The 22,007-nt window shown below is 32.4% G+C and overlaps 5 protein-coding genes across 5 annotated transcripts; 4 read left to right on the top strand and 1 right to left on the bottom strand.

Annotated features, from left to right (window-relative positions):
- The first annotated feature begins 1,002 nt into the window (after positions 1-1,002).
- LOC124940760 (protein EMBRYO SAC DEVELOPMENT ARREST 30-like) lies at positions 1,003-7,053 on the top strand. The gene is made up of 10 exons (XM_047481300.1): positions 1,003-1,618; positions 1,721-1,805; positions 2,298-2,368; positions 2,448-2,536; positions 2,638-2,881; positions 3,300-3,412; positions 4,217-4,307; positions 4,455-4,580; positions 5,642-6,195; positions 6,265-7,053. The coding sequence occupies exons 1-10, from the start codon at positions 1,448-1,450 to the stop codon at positions 6,668-6,670; spliced, it is 1,950 nt and encodes a 649-aa protein (XP_047337256.1). The 5' UTR covers positions 1,003-1,447; the 3' UTR covers positions 6,671-7,053.
- Positions 7,054-8,313: 1,260 nt separating this feature from the next.
- Positions 8,314-9,687, bottom strand: LOC124939675 (fasciclin-like arabinogalactan protein 21). The gene has a single exon (XM_047480129.1). It carries the CDS (start codon positions 9,685-9,687, stop codon positions 8,314-8,316), a length of 1,374 nt encoding a protein of 457 aa, XP_047336085.1.
- A 2,367-nt stretch (positions 9,688-12,054) lies between these two features.
- LOC124939861 lies at positions 12,055-13,339 on the top strand. The gene is made up of 6 exons (XM_047480317.1): positions 12,055-12,200; positions 12,312-12,500; positions 12,595-12,644; positions 12,720-12,825; positions 12,915-12,973; positions 13,066-13,339. Exons 2-6 carry the CDS (start codon positions 12,375-12,377, stop codon positions 13,115-13,117), a joined length of 393 nt encoding a protein of 130 aa, XP_047336273.1. The 5' UTR covers positions 12,055-12,200; positions 12,312-12,374; the 3' UTR covers positions 13,118-13,339.
- Positions 13,340-16,061: 2,722 nt separating this feature from the next.
- Positions 16,062-17,471, top strand: LOC124938828 (molybdate transporter 1-like). The gene has a single exon (XM_047479346.1). It carries the CDS (start codon positions 16,074-16,076, stop codon positions 17,454-17,456), a length of 1,383 nt encoding a protein of 460 aa, XP_047335302.1. The 5' UTR covers positions 16,062-16,073; the 3' UTR covers positions 17,457-17,471.
- A 2,209-nt stretch (positions 17,472-19,680) lies between these two features.
- Positions 19,681-20,317, top strand: LOC124940374. Its single transcript, XM_047480887.1, has one exon. It carries the CDS (start codon positions 19,819-19,821, stop codon positions 20,095-20,097), a length of 279 nt encoding a protein of 92 aa, XP_047336843.1. The 5' UTR covers positions 19,681-19,818; the 3' UTR covers positions 20,098-20,317.
- The last annotated feature ends 1,690 nt before the right edge of the window (positions 20,318-22,007 follow it).

The following is a 22,007-nucleotide window of genomic DNA, read 5'->3' as shown; positions in this document are numbered from 1 at the left end:
GATAATAAAACAATCTCCAAAGTAGAATAGACGAAAAATAACCAGATCTGGCCATATTGAGATTCTTAATCATAGTCATGACTTACCTTTCAACCTAATACATTTTAAATAATTTGTGAAATTTTATTCTTAGAGAATTATTTTTACAAATTATTTAGTGACTTGAAATAATATATTTATTATCCAACTTTAACTTAAATATATATTATTTATAGTGAGAATCAAAACTAATATTTTAGTAGAATTTTGTTTATTAAACATTAAATTAGTTAAAAAAATCTTGATTAATGTTGATTTTAAGAATATTAAAAAAAATATAAAATATTAATATTTAATAATAATAATAATATATATATATATATTAAAAATAAATAAAATATATTTTAATAAATAAATTTTGTAATATGATTCACCCAAGTATTGATAATGATATTTAATTATATATAAATTAAAAAAAACTAATAAATAAATTTTATAATATGATTCACCCAACTATCGATTCCTTATAATCACGATTTGTATCTTACTCATAAAATGACACTTATACACAAAAGTGAAGCATCACCCTTCTTATTTTTCATTTTTTTTCTTTGTATAAGTAGCGTTACTTATTTAAGAGATACACAAACTCGTATAATTTTTGATAGATTCAAATTAATCTGTCCTTAGACATTTTGTCATGCCTATTCTTATTTTTAAGTAGGTAAATATTTTTTCTTTTAAAATGTAGAATTGCAAATGATCTTGTTTGTAAAAACTTGTTAAATATTTTTATTCTCTATTGCCACATGATCTGAAGGTTTCACAACTAATAATATATGGAAATTAGATTATTTGGATTAATCAAAAGGTTATCGAAAAAAATACCAAAAAAACTAGTAATTTGAAAGTTAATAATAAATAACTGATTATTTTTTTTTTCTGAATAAAACTGATAAATTGAAAGTAGAGACATGCCAGATCTGCACTTTTGGTACGTAGTTTGTCTGTAGTGGTCGAGCGAGCATAAAGATCAAATTTTTAACGATCATCGGCTTCTCAACGGACGTCGGTGGAGCAGTCGAAAACCTTTTAAATTCCTCCTTGTTCTTCGTATTGATTTCTAAGGTGCCATTCTGTATCTCTCAATCTCTCGAATACTCAATGAATGTATGCGTGCAAATTAGGCAATCGTTGGTCTACTGTTCAATTACTGAGAACCCATTTGCCAATCAGTTCACTTTTAGGATTCTTCTAGGTTTTAGTAAAGGAGATTATCAGTTTATAGAAGAAATAATTGTACTATCATCTATCATGAGTTTATGAAATCAATTTTATTTATTTATATAAATACTCATGTTATTAATAAAGTATATGTTGTTGTTTCAGCTGCTAGAATCTTATTGCTGGGTGGGGGTAAATGTTGCATGCTACTACTCTCTAGAGGGATGTTTTGGTGTGAAACAAGATGATCTTCAAATCCAGTATAAAATGGGCTGCCTTTGGAGGATTAATCTTGTCCCTTTTCTCTTTGTTTGTTCACTTACTTCTTGCCAAATATTCAAGTACTGATCTAGTTCTGTATAGTGCACTTGCGGGTTTTTCAGAAGATCTTAATCTTAATATTCAGGGTAGGCAGGTAACACTTTTGTTTTTTCTTTCTTATGATACAGTTTTTTTTATGGGATCAATTATCAATGCCCTTATGCTTCACTTTTGTTTTTGCATTTAATTCATACAGGTCTCTGGCTACAAGAATTTGTGGAAAAATGTTATATCTTTGGATGCATTGCAACCTCATGCAAATCCTCGAACCGAATATTCAGGTGATGTGTTAGAACATAGCTTATCTCTAATCATCTTTGGGTTATTTTTTCTAACTTCAAAAATTAGGTAAAGGACAATAGAACGTAGCAACTCATATGATTTTTAATCTCGTTTGTTCATCAAACATCATCGTTGTATCTATGATTCATAGCTACTGGAATAATGAAATTTATGCCTTAAATCTTGGATAAACAATTACACCTGGCTTAAAGTTCACTTCACAAAACACCTTATACAATGGTGAATATCAGGAATGATCTGAAAACCTCAAGCAGTCATTCTAGATTCTTTGTAAGACAGTGTTCTGACAGTTTATTTTATTAACTTTCAAATTTTGTTGGTGGTGGAGGCAACAGATTAGGGTTTGCATCCTGCACTTCGAAGTGTACAGTCTATTTTCTTTCTTTGAGTTAGAGATTGTACAGGAATTGAGTGATTTGGCTTTAGACGAAGCTAAAATCATGACTTTCATCTTCATTTGCTTGTTTCAGTTCCAGTGGAGCAGAATAATGGTTTCATTTATGCAAAAGTGTATGGTGGATTTGAGAAAATAAGAACGACGGTATATTCTAGTTGTCAAGAAGAGTTTCTACATGTTATAACTACCTGCTAAAAGTTCTAACGGAGTTTCAATTTGTTAGATATGTGATCTTGTTGCCATTTCCAGGCTTCTTAATGCCACCCTGGTCATTCCTGAAATTCAAGAATGCACCCAGTCAAAAGGCATTAGGTTTTGCTCACTCTTCCATGAAGTTGACATTGCAGTACTTGTGTATTTTTTTATTTTTGGCTTTCCCGCACTAATATTTAACTATTGAATGTTCTGTGCAGTTCAAAATTCAAGAGTTTTTCATATCTCTACGATGTGGATCAGTTCATAGATGGGCTAAAGAATGATATCAATATCATAAGTAGCCTTCCTCCCGAATTTCAGAAAGCCAGAAAAAGAAAACTGTTTCCAATCTTTAGACCGAAAGGTTCAACATCTGTTAGTTTCTACATTAAAGAAGTCTTGCCGAAGTTAAAAAAATCAAAGGTTATTGGATTTGTGATTAGAGGCGGAAGTTGTCTGGAGGTAATTTATTTTCTCCGTGCTTATCTTTTTTAAGCAACTGCTTCTGCAAAATGTGTCATATCCATCAACACATTCATCTTTTACGCTTACATGCTTAAGGTGTAGAGCTACATTATTCCCTTTAGAATTAATTAAACTGGCATGCTATGTCATTTGACTCATTTGATGGTACTCAAGAGCTTTAACCGGTTAATTACTGCTTTGTTTCACTGCAATTGTTGGTTGGGGAGAGTGTGTTTAGAATTTTGAGATGATATCATTGCATGTCTAAGTTGAACAAAAAATTGTTTTTCTTGTAATATATTTATGCTTCTTAACATACCTGAACTATAAAATGGAAATAAAATATGGTATTTCAATATGCAGCCTGAACTCTGAAAAATATAATTCTAAAGTTGTCTCTTTTTTACCCCTCAAGGCTATTCTTCCTCCTAGCATGGCTGAATATCAGAGGCTTAGATGTCGAGTGGCCTTCCATGCACTTCAATTCCGATCAGAAATTTTGGCTCTTGGACAACTGATGGTTAAAAGGTATGACAATCTCTGACTACTCAATCTAGGATTTTATGATAGGATTTCATGATGCATGAAGCAAAGTTTTTGTATCTAGATGAGATTATATTTGGAAACTAAACTCAGTATCTTATTATGTATTGATTAATGCCTTGATCAGATTACAGATAGATCTAAGAAATTAGTAGACATATCTCATTTTTTGCTTGTCAAAGTGTTTAGTTATGAAAAATAATTTGGTTTATTCAGCTTCTTCACATTGGCTTACCCGAGTATCAATGACCCTCAGTTGTCAAATGTACGTTTTCAATTTCTTCTTCTTAGTTCCAGTTCCGCTATATTTTAGTTGCAACCTAACTTATTCAAAGATATTTAATGCAACAAAAGGTTGACCCGTAATAGTCTCAGATAAACTATTCAGTATCATGATACAAAAATAATATACATTTGTTATATTTTTCAAAAAATCACAATCATGTAGCAAATAAAGTAGATCATGATTTTCATAGAAAATGAAACAAAAATTACACTATAAAATCTTGATTAAAATATATATGGATCATGATCCAGAAAACAATTACATACCCAAAAAAAATCACTTTCAATTTCACGTAGGTGATTTTATTGGATTCGTGATTGTGGCAAAGTAATAGTTTTCAAATAGGCTCATTTGGTGCTAAGTTGAGTGGAGTACCAAATAATTTCTAGTGAAGGTGGAGAGCGAAGATTTGTCTATGGCGCAAGTTGTCTTTTGATTCATAGATATTCTTTGTGTTGCCTTCTAGAGCAATATAAAATTCTAAGTATACCTCTCTTCCACAGGTTAAGAGTTTCTGGCCAACATTACATTGTTTTTCATCCTGGTCTTGTGCGAGATACATTAGCTTACCATGGTTGTGCTCAGATTTTTCAGGTCAGTTACTACAAAGTTTAACAGTGACCTGTATTTGTACCCTGGTTGGTGGTAAATAAAAATATATATATAAATATAGCACTGCTGCTTAGTTTTATATTTCTGGTACTTTTCTGTTTCAACATCCTCATTGTTAATTTCTCATAGGATGTCCACACCGAGCTTATACAATACCGAAGAAAACAGATGATCAAGGAAGGAATAATTAAAGAAATGGATATTGATTCACATGTTAGAAAGGCAAATGGATCATGCCCCCTCATGCCTGAAGAGGTATAACTAGTCATACTCTTATTTTATCTGTATGCGTTTCCATTTCATTTAGAAGACCAGTACTTCTATTTACTGTCAGGTTAAAATGGCATTTGGCAAGAGATTGCGATGATTTACTTTCTTATTTTGCACATCAATTTCAGGTTATACTAGTCTAATTTGAACACAATACGAAAAATTTAATCCTTTGTTAATCTCTGCCCATGAATCAATGAGGTTCCTATTTTATATATTTTATGGTACATGAGGCTTGTTCTTGTTATTTCATAGTGTTTTTTTTTTGTCGTCCAAAAATCTTTTCCTAGATAAGAACAAAAGAGCTTTTGTTGGGAAGACAAACAACTCTAACCAATTGAAGTAAATGGCCCTTGGATGGGCCTAGGTTGATATTTTCATAATCACATTTGCAGAGCAGTTTCCTTAGTGCACAAACTTTCACCTGCAACCTTCTCCGTGTGGGATCCATTTGAAAACACGTATCTGGATCCTTTTCCAGATACATAAGCGTATGGAAACTAAATTTAGTGAGAAACACATTTAGAAATTTATTTTGTTTCTGTACGTGGAATCGGATCCACATACAAAAACAAAAACAAGGTCTTATTTGATGAATCATTATTTGCATTTAATACAAATAACTCATTGTTCTATCTCCAATCACTTCATCAATCAAATCATTAACTAAAATACTCTTACTTTATATTTTATAACATTAAATAATTGCATATTTTAGTCATTTAACCCAAATAACCCCAAATAATAATTTCTTTTTACAAAAGAACAGATTATTTCAAGGAAACCCTACATCAAAGAACCCCTACATGTTTCCAAATAGGGCCTAGACAGTGATTTGGTTTTCGGTTTGAGTTCTTTGTTGTTCCTGTCTTTTGTGGTATTCTCTGAGCCTTTTTAATGTAATTGCAAAAAACATAGTTCAATTCAATTCTGATTTAAGTAGCAGCTTTGGAGGTATTCATTTCTTACATGATAGAAGCTAGTTAAGTATCCTGAATCTGATCTGATCTGATCTTCCACTAATTAATTTCTTTTGAAATATGTAGGTAGGCCTCCTCCTTCGGGCAATGGGTTATCCTCCTAACACCAGAATATACTTGGCAGGTTCCGAGATGTTTGGTGGCCAAAGGGTTTTAATTCCATTACGTGCTATGTTCACAAACTTAGTTGACTGTACCTCCTTATGCAGCAAACAAGAGCTGATGAGTTTAGTTGGACCAGAATTGGACCTTCCCGAAACCCATTTTCAATTTCCTCCAACAAAAACTGAAAAGCAACTTAAAGAAGAATGGGACAAGGCTGGTCCACGTCCAAGACCCCTTCGTCCACCTCCAGACCGACCTATTTATCAACACGAGAAAGAAGGCTGGTATGGTTGGGTTAATGAAAAGGAGTTTGAGGCTAATCCATCTCTTTACGAATTAAGAATGGAAGCACATCGCTTGTTGTGGGCTGCAGTTGATTATATTGTTTCAGTTGAAGCAGATGCTTTCTTTCCCGGTTTCAATAATGATGGAAGTGGTTGGCCTGATTTCTCGAGCATGATTATGGGACATCGTCTTTATGAGATGGCATCTGCTAGAACTTATCGACCAGACAGGTAAAAAAAGTAGTTTGTACTTATTTTCCATCTCAACTATCTGACATCGGTATTATTCTTCTTTAAAAGGAAATATCTTGTGGAGCTTCTCAATAGTACGAAAGATAGTATTTATCATCCAAAGAGGAATTGGACTCTGTTAATTCGAGCTCATTTGAATAAAAGCATGGATGAGGAAGGGCTTAGAAGGGAATTTATATCATCGAAACCGAAATCATTCCTTTCTCACCCGATTCCTGAATGTGCATGCACAATGGTGAAAAGATCAAATGAAGCTCCATTTGAAGGGGTTGATGAGTGCCCAAAATGGATGGTAACTGATTTCAAGAATAAAGTTCAGCAAAACTTAAGGGAAGATAATGAAGTTGAAGAAGATAACATAGATATTATGGAAGGGCAGTCAGAACAAGAGGATGTTAGAAATGGAACAATCCCATCCATCGAAGAAGACGAGGAGATGGATCCCAATGACTAGGAAATTATATAATACATCACAATATTTTTTAATATTTTTTTGGTTCTCCTCTTCGATTTGTTATGATTAGTTCATGCAAATTCTCGAGGGAGGTTTTCTGTTTCATCTTTTTTATGATTCGAGTAGCGATTTTATCATACTACGGATCATTCTTTGAATCTTCGGCACAATTGAGACGAGAGTATAACCGAGAAGAAAGACACCGTGAAGGAGATCTAGCACATTGTGGTTCTTCTAGCCGAGATTGGTAAAAAGTTTTGTTTATAAACAGGTTCTTTTTGTTTTACACCTTTTTTTTTATGTAATACTTGTACAAGTTTCTTTGAGGTTTAGATCATAGAAATTGAATTTATTTTAAGATGAGTTTTAATTATATTTCATTTATTCATTGTATACAAAAAAAAAATGAACACATTATAATAGTATAGAATCTGTTATTCACACTTGTTAGAATGACAGATTTTTGTTGAAATTGAATTCAAATTCTTATAGTTTAATTAGAAGGATAATTGTTATTTATTATTATTTTTATTTTATTTTCTTTCATATCAAGTTTATATAGTTGGGTTTAAATTGCTTAATCTTGCTAGTTTATTTAGGATAAAATTTTGACATTTTAATTAATTAATTAACATTTATTATATTATTTTAATTTATAATGTTATTGTTTAACCAAAAATAAAAGTAATTATATACTTTTTAAAATTATTTAATTTAATACTGAATAAAAAAAGTTTAATAAAAATAAATTAGAAAAAAACTACAAGAAAATAACTTAAAAAAAGAAAAAATAAATTAATTTCTAAATTTTATAAAATGTATTTATTAATACTTTAAAAAAGTAATATGAGAAATGACACAAAATATCAATTATTATTTCATTTTATATATTTATTAATACTTTAAAGAGTAATCTGAAAATTTATATAAAAAGTAAGTATTACATAATTAAAATAATTGTTATAATCCTAAGCTTTTTACTATATAGATAATAGATTGTTCATTCACATAAAAATTACAAAAATAAGAAGATAAAATACATATATGTGGGATTTCAATATTAATGTCACAAAATATCTGATTATGTTAACTAATTAGGGATTTTGATATTAACTCATCAAAAATCTGATTATATTTAGCTACTTAGAAGAAAAAAACACTAAAAAGCCCAAATTAATCATGGAAAAATAAATGTTGATCTCTAATTACTAATTTAAAAAAAGTTCAAGTTTGGATAAAAATCGCGAGTTCGGTTGGATTGAGTCGATGAGTTCCTATCCGGATTATTTTATGGTGGATTCTTTGGCTCGAAAGAAGCCGTAAAACTTCTAGTGATCGCGATTGCATATAATCCATTATATTATTATTATGACAATATGAGAGATCCTTTTAAAAACCGGTGGAGATGATGGACGAACTCATGTTTGTTTATGTTTTCATTATTGCTACCTACCAAATTGTTAATCTCTTTGATTTTCAATCATTTAAATTCTTTTCTTATGTATTTTGAAGTAGTGAGAAGAAGGAAATATTCATAGAAATGACAGATGAAGATGAACATTGGAATTTCATTTACAAAATTCAGATTTTTACAAAACCCAAAAGGGTAAGAATCAAGAGTGAAGAATGCAAAGCAAAATCTCTCAAGTGTAGAAGAAAAGATCACCTGCAAGATGATGATCCATTCGATCATCACCATTAGATGATGATACTTTTGACTCTGCAACAGCAAGAGGTCTATTAGATTCATGTGATGGTCCAGATTGAACAAACTTCTCTGAAAGTTTTGTATACCAATCCGACGGTAAACGTTCACCCACAATCACTTTCACCATCGCCTCCATATCCCGTCGCCCTCTGTTACTCGACCTCGGCGAACTTGCCGGACTATAACCAGCATGCTCCGATTCCGGTGCCGGAGACTTCACCAACGATTGGTCAGAATTCATGGCGGCAGTACCCGGAGATTGAACTGTAAGAATATCCGTCTTCCATTGATCTAGCCGCTGTGAAATACCTAAAACCGTCACCCATTTATTATGATAAACTTCCAATCCATCAATTGCAAATCCATTTGCAGTCAAGCTACCGCGATGATGTTCAACCGATCTTATAACAATCTTTCTATCAGTCGCCATTGTCTCGATCGATGTCCCCGGCGGTATCTTCTCCATATCCTTCAATCGCATTCTTCTCGGCACGACATGACGGAGTACATCGTAGTTCAATCCGTCAGTATCTGAGTTGAAATTCGAATCGGATGGAGCGAAGACTGTAATCGCCGGAAACCTAGTTAGATTAAACCGTTTAGCACTCAATGCATTAGCGACAACACTGAATCCCTTCTTTCGTAAAACCCTAACCGCATGATCGAGATAATAACGCTCGATTTCAGATCTAACAACTGAATTCGGATTTACAGATAAACAGTTAGAAACAGATGCAGGATCTAAAACTCCATCTACGCCATGGATTACGATGTTATCGCTTATATACAAATCTGGATGCAAGATTCTTACAGATGAAACAGGATTTCCATCTGTAGCGATAAATGTTTCTCCATTTACTCCTCTGTACAAGAAGATAGTCCGATCGTCGAGCCAAGAATGGAGAACTTCATCGACTGGTTGACGGATGAGAGTGTTCCAGGTGAGCGTTTGTTTCAGAGTGTGGAGTAGTAATAGCCAAGAAGAAGGACGGGGGAGTAATGAACAACGGTGATCGGTGAATTTCTCGGTAGTAAATGAGAAGGCGAAGTCCGGCGGTGCGAAGATTGTTCCGGTTGTATTCCAGGTATCTGAATTGAGACTGGATGTTAGAGAGATGATTGATGCGAAGATTGAATAACCGTGTTTCTTTAGGAATTCTGAAGCGGCTATGGCTGAGGGTGGCGGAGCGGCAGCAGGTGAAGGAGAAGGGGAAATGGAAGAGGAGGAGGGGTGAATGGTGATGCAGAGGAAGATGAAGGCAGAAAACGTGAATTGCTTGAAGAAGAAGGTGATAATGGAAATCGTCATTTCTGTAATCTCTGTTTCTTGGTTTCAAGAGAGTAGAATGAAGAAGAGAGAATCAAATCTGGCGGGAGATTAACTGTTATACTGAACTTATTAATATATACAGAACAATGGGTTAAGCTTGAAGCCCATTTTCTATTGGGCTTTACTTTCTTTCTTGCAATCTTGATTTCGATGAATTTTAATATTTCATTTTTTTTTAAATAAGTACATTGGGCCATCTAAGAGTGTGAAATATATCTAGTTTGAAATTGAGACATTTTTATTTATTTATTTATGTTGAAAATATACACATTTTTTTTTAATCATAAGAACAAATTTTTAGGGGTGTCAATTCAGGTGGGATTAAAGTAGGTGCATTACAAAAAAAATCTCAATTCGAACCAACCCGAACATGAACTCGAACAACCTGACCAACCTGAAATGATTATTTTACTATTAAATTTATTCTTTTATTATTTAATAAAATAATTATATAATAAATAAAAATACATAATAATAATAATTTAATTTAAAAACAAAATAACAAAACTGACCATAATAATCTTCCACCTCTATTTTAAGTCACCACTTTGATTTGAAAGGTCTTTTTAGTTTGCCAATTCCACCTTTGGAGTTATTGATGGAGTTGAAGAGATAGGAGATTGAAGGATATGAGAAATGGGAGCAAAATGAAAGAAATATAGATATACATATTAGTTAGGGTTATGTTTATCAAATTAGGTCAACCAGGTATTTTTTTTTTTTAGGTCAGATATTGGGTTTAATCGTCCTTACCCAGACCTGAAAACCCTCAATCTTAACCCAATATTTTTCAAGTTGGCGGGTCGAGTTCATTTTTGACACCATATAAATTTCTCACCTCCGTCTTTAGGTAATTTTAATAAATTTTCAACTCTATTCTCAACGACGATGTAACTGTTCCGCTTCATTTAACGATGTTACATATTGAAATGACGACAAGAATGTTGTTTATTTGTTTATTCCATATCTAAATGTTTTATTTTTGTTTAGTTCTCAAAATTATCTCTAAACAATCAAAAGAATATTGAGGAGCCAAATAAACAACAATCTCATTATCATTTTAGTCGACAACATCGTTATTTCGAACTAGAGATAATAGAATTTAGAAAAAAATAAAATTTATCAGGTTACCTATCTAAAAATATTTTAAATATTTATTAGGTAAAATAATAAAAAAAAATGTATAAAGAATCATTTCAATTTTTTTTTTCTACTCTCATTTTTTTTTCTTACTATAGAAACTATTTAAAATAAAATTAAACAAGTCTAAGTATCTTAGAATCCAATTCAAAAATTGGATGACATGTTGTTTATCAAACATTTATTGGTAAACTAATTAAAGACCTTTGAGTTCATCTTGAGCAACACCAAAATTTACATTGACAATATAAAGAAAGAAAATAGAAGAAAATAGAACATACTAGGATAAATAGATTGATAAATAAAATCAAATTGAAGATTAAATAATAAACAATATTAAACTACCTATTAATAATAATAATAATAAAGTTAATTAATTACAGAAACATGAACTTTAATACAAAAATTAGAAAAACATAAAAATCATGATCAATAATCATTAGTTTTACATGAACATTAGAACAATTAGTTTTTCTGAATCTTGTTTTCTTTCGTTCTTTCTCAATATTGCTACCATTAACGTTGTTATTAAGTAATAGAAGAAGATGCAGCGGTTCCAGACGAACGCTTCGAAACCTGTCGATCGTTGGGAGGAGCAGCGGCGTAGCCACCTGGGTCGCGACAGAAGCAAACTTTAGTTAGGGCGTAGATGTAAACGATGAGCCAAAAGAACCATGGAAGTCCGATAAGTGTAAAAGCAGCCACGGGTGCCCATTCCACCACCACGAAATCGAACACCCATAAACAAAGAAGAATTCCGCCGGAGAGGGTTAAGAGAAAGAACAGGCCGGAGATTAGTGGGACCCTTGGATCCCCCTGTCTCTCTCCGACGTCCATTGATGATTTTATCCTCCCTTCCTTTCTCCTTAATAACTTCTTCCCTTTTTGGGTTTGTGGGTATTTGGTTAATTTGATTTTCCGGCAAGAATTGATTCTCTGGCCTCCCTCCGGCGGTTTCGTCCCTTTTTTTTCTCAGTGGGTGAAAGGAATTTTGATTCTTTTCTCTCTCTTGACTATTTTTCATTTGTGTGGGTGTCGAATTGAGGCTGGATTTGCAGGTTCCCTACCATGAACGGGATGGTAGAAACTTCGTACGAGGAAGAGAGAGATTTCAACCGTTAAAAACGGAACCTTTTTTCCTATTTTCGTTTGCCTTCATTCACTCCAAACAAATTTATTTCTTTTTAATTAAACAAATTTATTTATTATTAAAATATATATATACATATTTTCTTGTTGAAAATAAATCTGATAATTACTTTTCTCACCTGTGTGTTAGCTTCGCCGCCTTCGCTTTCGTCTGCCTGTTTCCGGTGTCGGAAATCGGAATCAAATCATAGCTTTGAACCAAGGTAAGTAAAACTATAGTGCTAATTTGATCTGGGTATTCATAATTTCATCGTATTTTGATTGATTTCGAGATAGATCTAAGAAAGACCAATGCTTGATTTGTTTGGTAATAGGTTTCATATTGAATTAGTACAGTATCGTTCTTCATCAGTCTAGCTACTATAGGTTTGAACCAGATGGCTGATTGCAGAAGAATGAATCAAACCCTAATTGCAATTTTACCCAATTGTGTATTTTGGATGCTACTTTTCCTTTTGATTGCTCCTCTTGATGTTCTTGCAAAGTCTCGCCAGCCTATCTCTGTAAGTTTTTTGGAATCAATTTGTGTCAGTCTCTATACAGTTTACAACCTTTTATATAATTGCTGCACTTGTGTTATGATGATTCAACTAACAGGAAGCTGAAGTTAGAGAACTGAAGAACCAGTGTTATGCAGATATAGAAAGGTTTCTTGTTCAAATTTGAAAATGTAAAACAGACTTTAGGGTTTTTTCTAATGTGTTGTGTTTATTATGAAACAGTGGATTATGGGGTTGGGATTGCAAGTCTTCCACTATAGCAAAGGAAAATTGTGCTTTAAAGTGTCTTTCACCAACCTGTTTTGAGCTAATATATGAGACTGATCCTGTTAGTATTGATTTGAATCAGTTGAGATATGGAAAAGCTTGTTTTGCATTTTCTTATTTGTGAATTGTGATTGTTTTTCTCTGAATCAGCTGGAGGAAGGAGAGAAGGATTTTGCGAGAAGTGCTGAGTATAAGTATTGTATGCATCGGTAAGTAGGTCTTTGCTACTTGCTAGCTTAAGCTGCTTCATCGTGAGTAGTTCTTTGCTGTTATCATTTAAGTTTGTTTGGTATTGTTGCAGGTTATCATTGGGAGAAAGTCTGGAGAACATCAAAGGTTCTTTTGACGTCTAGGATTTGTAAAAACATGTAATTATCAAATTGGTGTTATTTATTCATAACTTATGCTTTTGGATTTGGATTTGGATACGAGGTTTGTTATTTGGTTGGTTATATTCCTCTTCTTTGTTAACGTTTTAGGACAATCGCAAAATTGTATTTAGTCCTAACTATTTATGATATTATGTTACCTTGTCGATTTACTGCTATGCGTATGTTTTTGTTTGCCTTTGTTTACATATATGTACTCTATTTTAGCTTCCTTCTTTGTTGTGTTTGACCATTAAGAGATAGCCCTGAGGCTATTTCAAACTAGTCCATTAAAAATTCTCATAAGCGGTCACAATTTCTGAAAAACAAAATATATGAAGGTATTTTTGTTATGCTACTAATATTTGCTGTAATACTTTCTAAGCTTAGACTTTGCTCTTCTATTGCTATTGCAGAGATCGAGTCAAATAATTGAGATTTTGAATCCCAGTTGACTCTTATGGTTAAATTTATACAAATTAGATTTTAGTTTTTAACGATTTGAAACGCCGTTAATTTATTATTTACATTGTATTTATATATAAATAAATAAAAGATCAATTTCACTAATTTAACTATCGAATTTCAGCGAATCGAGGTTTTGACTATCGATTCTCTAAAATTTAGTAGTCAAAACTTTCGATTCACTGAAATTCGATAGTTAAATTAGTGATATAAATGTTTGCGGGCTACATACTTAATATGTTGTTTCATTACGGCAAGTTCTGCGTCTAGTTAAATGGTTAAATGTGTTTGCGGACTACATACTTAATCTGTTGTCTTATTATTTTTTTCTCCAAAAAATAAGTTAACGACATTTTAAATCGTTAAAGACAAAAGTTTGTTTTTGTATAAAATTAAACATATATAAATAATAAAAAGCTTAAAATTATGAGATTTAAAAAAATATGTATAAAATCTCAATTATAATTCAATAAGAAACACTCCAATATGACCATTTGGCTATCTAAAAACATAACAAGCATATCTAGCATTCTAAAATTAAACATATGGAAACTCGTTAAGGTGAAAGATTGATATAAACTTATTAAGATAGTTAAGGGATAAAATGGTTTTTAAAAGAACAAAATTTACTGGTTCAATTCTCCCTTAGAAAACCTTAAATTGAAGTAGAAGTTATGACTTTAAAATTGTTTTAATAAAAAAAATAAAAATTTAACACTATATAATTTTTAATATAATCACATCCATGTATATAATATATATAATCATATCCATGCCAACAAGTTTCAATAAGAAAATATATAAACAAGTTTGTATGTGTTAGGATTAAAACACCAATACACCAAGCTTTATGCTTTCTTTAGGAGATAATTCAAAAGTCAACCTCAATAACAAAAAAAGTCCAATTCTCATGAACTTAGAAATAGAAACAAGATTTAAATAACTGGATATTCATTTCCCCAGTATCATACACTAAGTTAAACCTCCTTCTTTAATTGGATCTCAATACAAAATAATAAGAATATATAATGAAATTAAAAGGATAGAAAATTAGTCCTCCTAGATAGCAACCTTTGACATTATAACTAATAATAATTATGTAATCTAATAGTGGAATAATTCCACAAATTTTATGATTTTAGGTAATATTGTTTACATTAAGCTCACTGCTATATCTAGTTATAATGCCCCCTTCTTACTGGAAAGGGCATATAAGGACAAATTTGTTTTGGGCTATAAATTAAGTTTTCAATCTTTTATAGTAATTAAGTTGAGTGATCTTTATGATTCCTTAACAAAACTTTAATTATTCTTGTAAAAATATTAATCAATCAAAATTAGTTTATCTTTTAGAAAAATAACTTTTCTTCTAGTAAATAATTATATTAAATATTTTTTATTTCAAATAAAATAAAAACTCACATCATAGTTTAAATTATAATGGTCGAAAATTTGTAAAAGGAAGAAGTTAAAAGAAAACATATTGAATTAGAGAAAGTGACGAGAAAATAGACGAAACAATTCATCTTTTTTAATATTAAATCTTTGATAGGAAGCAAGTATTTTAAAATAGTATTTTTTTTTATATGAAGTAAGTATCTTTTTAAATAGTAAATCTTGATACGAAATAAACATTTTTTAAATAGTAACTCTTTGATACTAGTAAGTTTATAATTGTTTTTCAATACTACAAATTTATTTCAAATGAATTAGTGGTACATAAATTAATTTAATATTGTATATATATTGTATAATATTTATTCAAATGAAATGTGAACTAATTAGAAAAAATAGTTGTTTTCATATTATATATTTTGTTTGGATCAAATTATCAAATAGACTCTTTACGGAGAAAATTTAGAGTTTTGGAGGATTTTTTTCAAAATTCATAATTTGGGGCTCCTAAGAAGTCAATTTGGATTGCATACATATTTTTTTTCAAAACTCACAATTTGAAACTTTTTATTATTAAAGTTATACTAAACGATTTTTATCTTAAAGATTTCAAACGCCAATAATTTATTATGTACAGGATATTTATAAATAATTAAACAAAATATTAATGTTATAAAACTTTTTTTAATTAAAGAGAATTAGAATTTTCATTTAAAGCGTTTCAGGTTAGAATTGAACTCATGACTTTATGGTCTCTTAAGCCAACTCATACTACTTAAACTACTCTAATGAAATTATTTTAATAGGATATAACTTTAACTGTAAGTTCAAAATTGTGATGTTTGAAAAAAGATTTCTGAAATTTTAATTTGATAATTTATCCATTTTAGACCTGGATTGAAAAAGACACAAAAGTAAATTATTTTATATATATATATAAATCAGTTTATTCTTAAAAAATGTTGAATTTGAACAAAAAGTCAAATAAGAAAAAAAATGGTTAGCTTATTTAAAGCAAAGCCTTAGGCCTAGTTAATTCTCAACAATTGAAACCCAACAACAACGTTAACTAGATATTCTCATGATGGATCTCCAGACCAACCAAACTCTAAGCCCGACCGAATCAAAGCCGGCGGAGGCGGCCAGAGGTGGTTTCTTGACTACAATAGTCGGGAAAGCAAAAAACAATCTAACATTCCGGTCAAAATGGGGTGAACTGAACGGAGCAATGGGTGACTTAGGCACCTACATTCCGATCATACTGGCTCTAACGCTAGCCAAGGACTTGAACCTCGGCACCACACTCATATTCACTGGAATCTACAACATCATAACCGGAGCCATCTATGGTGTACCCATGCCGGTTCAACCCATGAAGTCCATAGCCGCAGTGGGTATTTCCGATGCTAACTTTGGTATCCCTGAAGTCATGGCGGCCGGAATCTGCACCGGAGGAATTCTGTTCGTTTTGGGTGTGACAGGGTTGATGCAATTGGCTTATAAACTCATACCCATTTCGGTTGTTAGGGGGATTCAATTGGCGCAAGGATTATCTTTTTCCATGACAGCCGTGAAGTATATTAGGTATGAGCAGAACCTTTCAAAGTCGAAATCACTTGGGCAAAGGCATTGGTTAGGCCTTGATGGACTTGTCTTGGCACTAATCTGTGCTGGTTTCATCCTCTTAGTTAATGGAGCTGGAGATGAAAATGGTGATGATGTGAATCAGAACTGTGAATTGGGTAATGAAAGGAGGAGGAGGGTTCGATTTAGGAAGATAATTTCTTCAATTCCCTCTGCTTTTATAATCTTTATATTGGGTTTAATCTTAGCCATAATAAGAGAGCCTAAGATTTTAAAAGGGATAAAAATTGGTCCATCATCTATAGAGATCATTAAAATATCCAAACATGAATGGAAAGAAGGGTTCATAAAGGGGACCATACCTCAACTCCCATTGTCCATATTAAACTCGGTGATCGCTGTTTGCAATCTATCGTCTGATCTCTTCCCGGGTAAGGAATTCTCCGCGACTTCATTGTCGATTTCAGTTGGGCTTATGAACTTGGTGGGTTGTTGGTTTGGGGCCATGCCTTGCTGCCACGGAGCGGGTGGGCTCGCGGGTCAATACAAGTTTGGCGGAAGGAGTGGCGGTTGTGTGGCCCTACTTGGGGCTGCAAAACTTATATTGGGTCTAGTATTGGGTAGTTCGTTGGTTAAGATTTTGTCTCAATTTCCGGTTGGATTGTTGGGGATACTTTTACTATTTGCTGGGATTGAATTGGCCATGTGCTCGAGAGATATGAACACGAAGGAACAGTCGTTTGTGATGCTCATGTGCACTGCAGTGTCTCTTGTGGGCTCGAGTGCGGCTATGGGGTTTGTTTGTGGAATGTTGGTCCATTTACTTCTCAAACTCCGTGAATTGGGCCGAGGTAGTAGGGATGTCCCTAGCCAATGCTAACAAATGAAGACTGCTTGTGTTTCTTTATCGTGTGAAAGTGCATACAGCTTGATCTTTTTTTTTTCATTAAATGTGTTCTTCAACTCATTGTTGAGGAATGTAAATGTATTGTGGGCGTGCTACCTAAAACAAAAGCTCAAATTGAAGTCTGATAATCACTACCAAGTAAATTGTTGATGATCACTTACAATGAATATTGACCATGATTGTAAATGTGTTAATTGGGTTAATACTGGGCATTCAGAAGATGCTCAATAACAAATCATTTTACAAGAAATTGACCAAAAATGTCCCAAAATTCATGAGATAGATATAACCCAGAAGAAAGATCCAAGATTAGAGAATGAAACGATCAGAGATATTGTCTCCGTTTAGGGATTTGACCTTTGTTCAACAGAGATAGCGAGTAATCTGCAGCATGAATGAGGTCTTTGATGTTGGGAAGGGATTGCTCCTCAGAACCCAACATGAAAATGGCACGTACCTCTGCTTTCTTCGCAAGTCTTGTTGCCAAATTCAGTTCCAAATCAGGATTGTTGAAGCTTCGCAGTAATTGGCGATACAGGGAGAGCACGCGTCCTCTGTTCTTCGATAGATCTTCCGCTGATGCCCATATCAAACCTTTCCCCATTAGGTTATTGCGAGCAGTCCTATAACACTCGACAGGGAGAGAACCTGTTTGTTCGTTCGGTCTTGTTTGGTTTTCTGCCTCCAAACATAAAAGAAATAAAAACATGTCAAACCCCGAAATAAGAAATTATATTTTTCTTTTTTATTATTTTGATTTGATTTATAGTTTATTTATTTATGCAATCTAAATTTTAAGAACATTTTTTTGAAAAAAATTCATACAATATATATTTTAAGAACATAATTTTAATTTGTTTTAATTATTTGTTATTTGATATATATATATATTTATTATTTTGATTTGATTAAATTTATAGTTGATTTATTTGTGCAATCTATATTTTAAGAACTCATTTAAAAAAAAATCCATACAATAAAATTTAATTTGTTTTAATTATTTGTTATATATATATATATATGAGTGATAGAGAGAGGGAATGACTTGGAATCGCGTTGGTTGGAAAATGTAAAAGTGGGAGGAAAGAGAGAAAAGAAAGAAATTATTTGATTTTTTTAGCGAATAATAAGATTATGCCAAGTCATTCAATCACCAAATTTCCTCACCAAATTCCCTTACCTAATTTCCTCACCAAATTCCCTTACCTATCATATATATATATATATATATATATATATATATATATATATATATATATATATATATATATATATATATATATATATATATATATATATATATATATATATATATACCAAACTAACTATAATTGGTTTTAAAAAATAAAAATGGTCAAATATATTATATTTGTTTTAATTATTTTATAATTTAATTTATTAATTAAAATATTAAAATATTAAAATAATTGTTATTTTATTTTTATAAATTTAAAATATAAAAAATATATTAATAACCTAAATAACCTACTTTGTTTATCAAACAAATTTTAAAAAAAAACCAATAAAAAGAGAAATTTGACGAAATGAGGCCCTCATAATAGGAGTAAATGAGCTGATGACCAGCGCATAATTTTAAATGTGTTGATGACCAATTCATATTTTTTTTTGACGAAATTACCCATGTCGCGAGACGCAACCATATGGCATGTGAGATACAACCCCGGTTGCAAGAAGCAACCGACAATCGCGAGACACAATTTTTATTTTTATTTTGAAAAGTCCACAATCGCGTGATGCATTCGCGAGATGCATTCCCGAGATGTATTTGCGAGACGCATTCGTGAAAGGACTTGTGTCTTGCAACGGGACAATTTCATCCAAAAAATTTTAAGTGATCACCCGCTCAATATAATTTATGCGCCGATCACCCGCTCATTTGAAGCAGTTATTAGGATATTTCGTCAAATTTCTCAACCTCAGGTAGTCATGGACACAAACATATTATAAATTATAAATATTTAAATAAATTCTTTAAGTTAGTTTTAATGTTAAACAAATATTCAAATTTAAAATGACATTTGATCTATAAATATTTAATTTAAATATATAATAATAATAATAATAATAATATGAGATGTAGTTTTTGATTGTGTTGTGTGATATTAAAGACCCGGGTCGGGTCACGAGGTAATTTGGTTAATGAGTTTGCGGGTCGCCTGACCCGGTGCCGATTAATTGCAGAACCTTACTCTGTTTCGTCTTCCCCCTTCTCTCCCAAACGGAAAAGCGGCGACTAAGACGAAACGAACAGGATCTCTCCCTTTCCTCTTCATCATCCTCCTCTGCAACGAATCTCAATAGGATTGATTGTTTAATGGGGAAAGGTTTGATATGGGCATCGGCAGAAGATCTAGCAAAGAACAGAGGTCGTGTGTTATCCCTGTATCGCCAATTACTGCGAAGCTTCAACAATCCTGATTTGGATCTGAATTTGGCAGCAAGACTTGCGAAGAAAGCTGAGGTACGTGCCATTTTCATGCTGGGTTCTGAGGAGCAATCCCTTTCCAACATCAAAGACCTCATTGATGCTGCAGATTACTCGCTATCTGTGTTGAAGAAAGGTCAAATCCCTAAACGGAGACAATATCTCTGATCAATTCTTAATATAACAATGTATATCATCTACTACTACTACTACAGATTGAATCAAAAACTTGAATAATTTCATTCTCTAATCTTGGATCTATCTGGGTTATCTCTATCTCATGAATTTTGCAACATGTTTTATGTCAAAATCTGTGAGAGTCACTTGTTCTTGTTGGTTGTTCCTTTTGTTGTTATTGAGAGCATCTTTCAGAATTCCCAAACTTTCATTTCACTTTTTTGTCTGATTTGAAAATGACCCACAATTCAATTTAGGGTATTTTTTTATTTTAGTGAGAATTGGATCTATAAATTTTGATATCTTGCTCCTTCCTTTCAATTGAACTGACTTCATATTCTTTCAAGTTTTCTTTCAATACCAAAAATTAAACTTAATGATACAATTATTGATGAAATAGAAAGAAAGAAAGAAAGAAAATTGTGTTAATAAAAAGAAACCAATATTTGGACTTATCATGATTCTAGAAACACTTTGTCCTGAGAGATATTTTTGACCTATAAGTTAAACTTAAGTAAAGAATTGCCATGTTGATATTAAAGAATTTTAACTTTTTGGTCTCTTCTGATGATGATATGACCTACTAATAGAATACAAAGATTGATTTTATTATACTAGACTATTCAAATAAAACAATAAGAGGGGAATTCGAATAGGAACTGGATCAAACTATTTATTCATTACTCAATTCCAACGAGAGCCTTTTAAACTAATACCTTTTGTAATCGTCTCGAATTTTGAAGGTATTCACTGAGATGAATGAATATAAGACTGTTTTGATACTCAGTATTGTTTCATGATTTCTCGACAAAAAATAATTAATTTTCAAATAAGCAAAATATAACCCAATTGTGTTTTTTTTTTGTTATCAAATTTTGTAATTATTTGACTGTTATTTTACCTCACTGTCAGACAGCAAACACACAACATTGTTTCCTTCTCCCATTTGTCACTTTCTTTTCATAGTACTTACCGATATTTGTGGTAATTAATAATAATACCATATACCCCACAGCAAAGGGTTAGATTGATTCAGCTTATTTGCGACAGTGCTAATATACAAACTTATTCATTGGGAATAAGTTAAATCAAACGGGAATTAATGAAGAAGTTTATATTCCATTAGTTAGTTGGTGGATTTCTTCTCCTTCAAAAAAAGAGGGAGAATGCCGAGCCCTGCAATCCAAATATACAAGACTCGACACTCTAGATCTCGATCACAGGCTTCTTCACCAAACGAGTCCTTAAAGGATCCCCCATGGCTAAACAACGCCCATGTGACGAGAAAGAGAGCTGCTTTATCCTCAAACCATGGCCTAACCGCACCAAGTCTCCGAGGTTTAGAATTCGAAAGAAGAGTCAATGAAGCAATTTATATTAAGAAGAAGAGTGGCAGTGGCAGTGGAGGCTACAGCCCTTACTACAGAGGCCTAACCGACTCTTCTCTTGACATCAACAGACGATTAAGGGATTTAGACACGAGCCATGGGATGGAAAGCGACTCAACCACCAGGCCAAGATCTAAATCTGCTATTAGGTTGAACGAATGGTCCTTTTGGTTCAAGTCTTTTGTCAAAGAAAGACCCACAACTACTACAATCCAACATTCTCAACAAATATTTGCACTCAACTCGTCTACAACAACATTAGCTCAAGAACTTGGAAAAGATAGGAAACTTGGAACAGGAGCCAACAACAAGAGGAAGCCATTGAGGGAGAGAACATCATCACCATCATTACAACCACCACCTCCATCGTCCGATCAGCAACCATCCGTTGTACAACCGCCACAACTACCAATTTCAGCAACAACAGAAATAATTATGCCAGAAATACGCATCAACAGCGAAAAACAGCCATCAAGGGACGAGGGAGTCCTACAAGCTCAATACCCGGGAAAA

This window comes from Impatiens glandulifera, chromosome 5 (genome assembly GCF_907164915.1).
Source record: "Impatiens glandulifera chromosome 5, dImpGla2.1, whole genome shotgun sequence".
NCBI lineage: Eukaryota > Viridiplantae > Streptophyta > Magnoliopsida > Ericales > Balsaminaceae > Impatiens > Impatiens glandulifera.
This window is presented reverse-complemented; position numbering and strand designations above follow the sequence as displayed.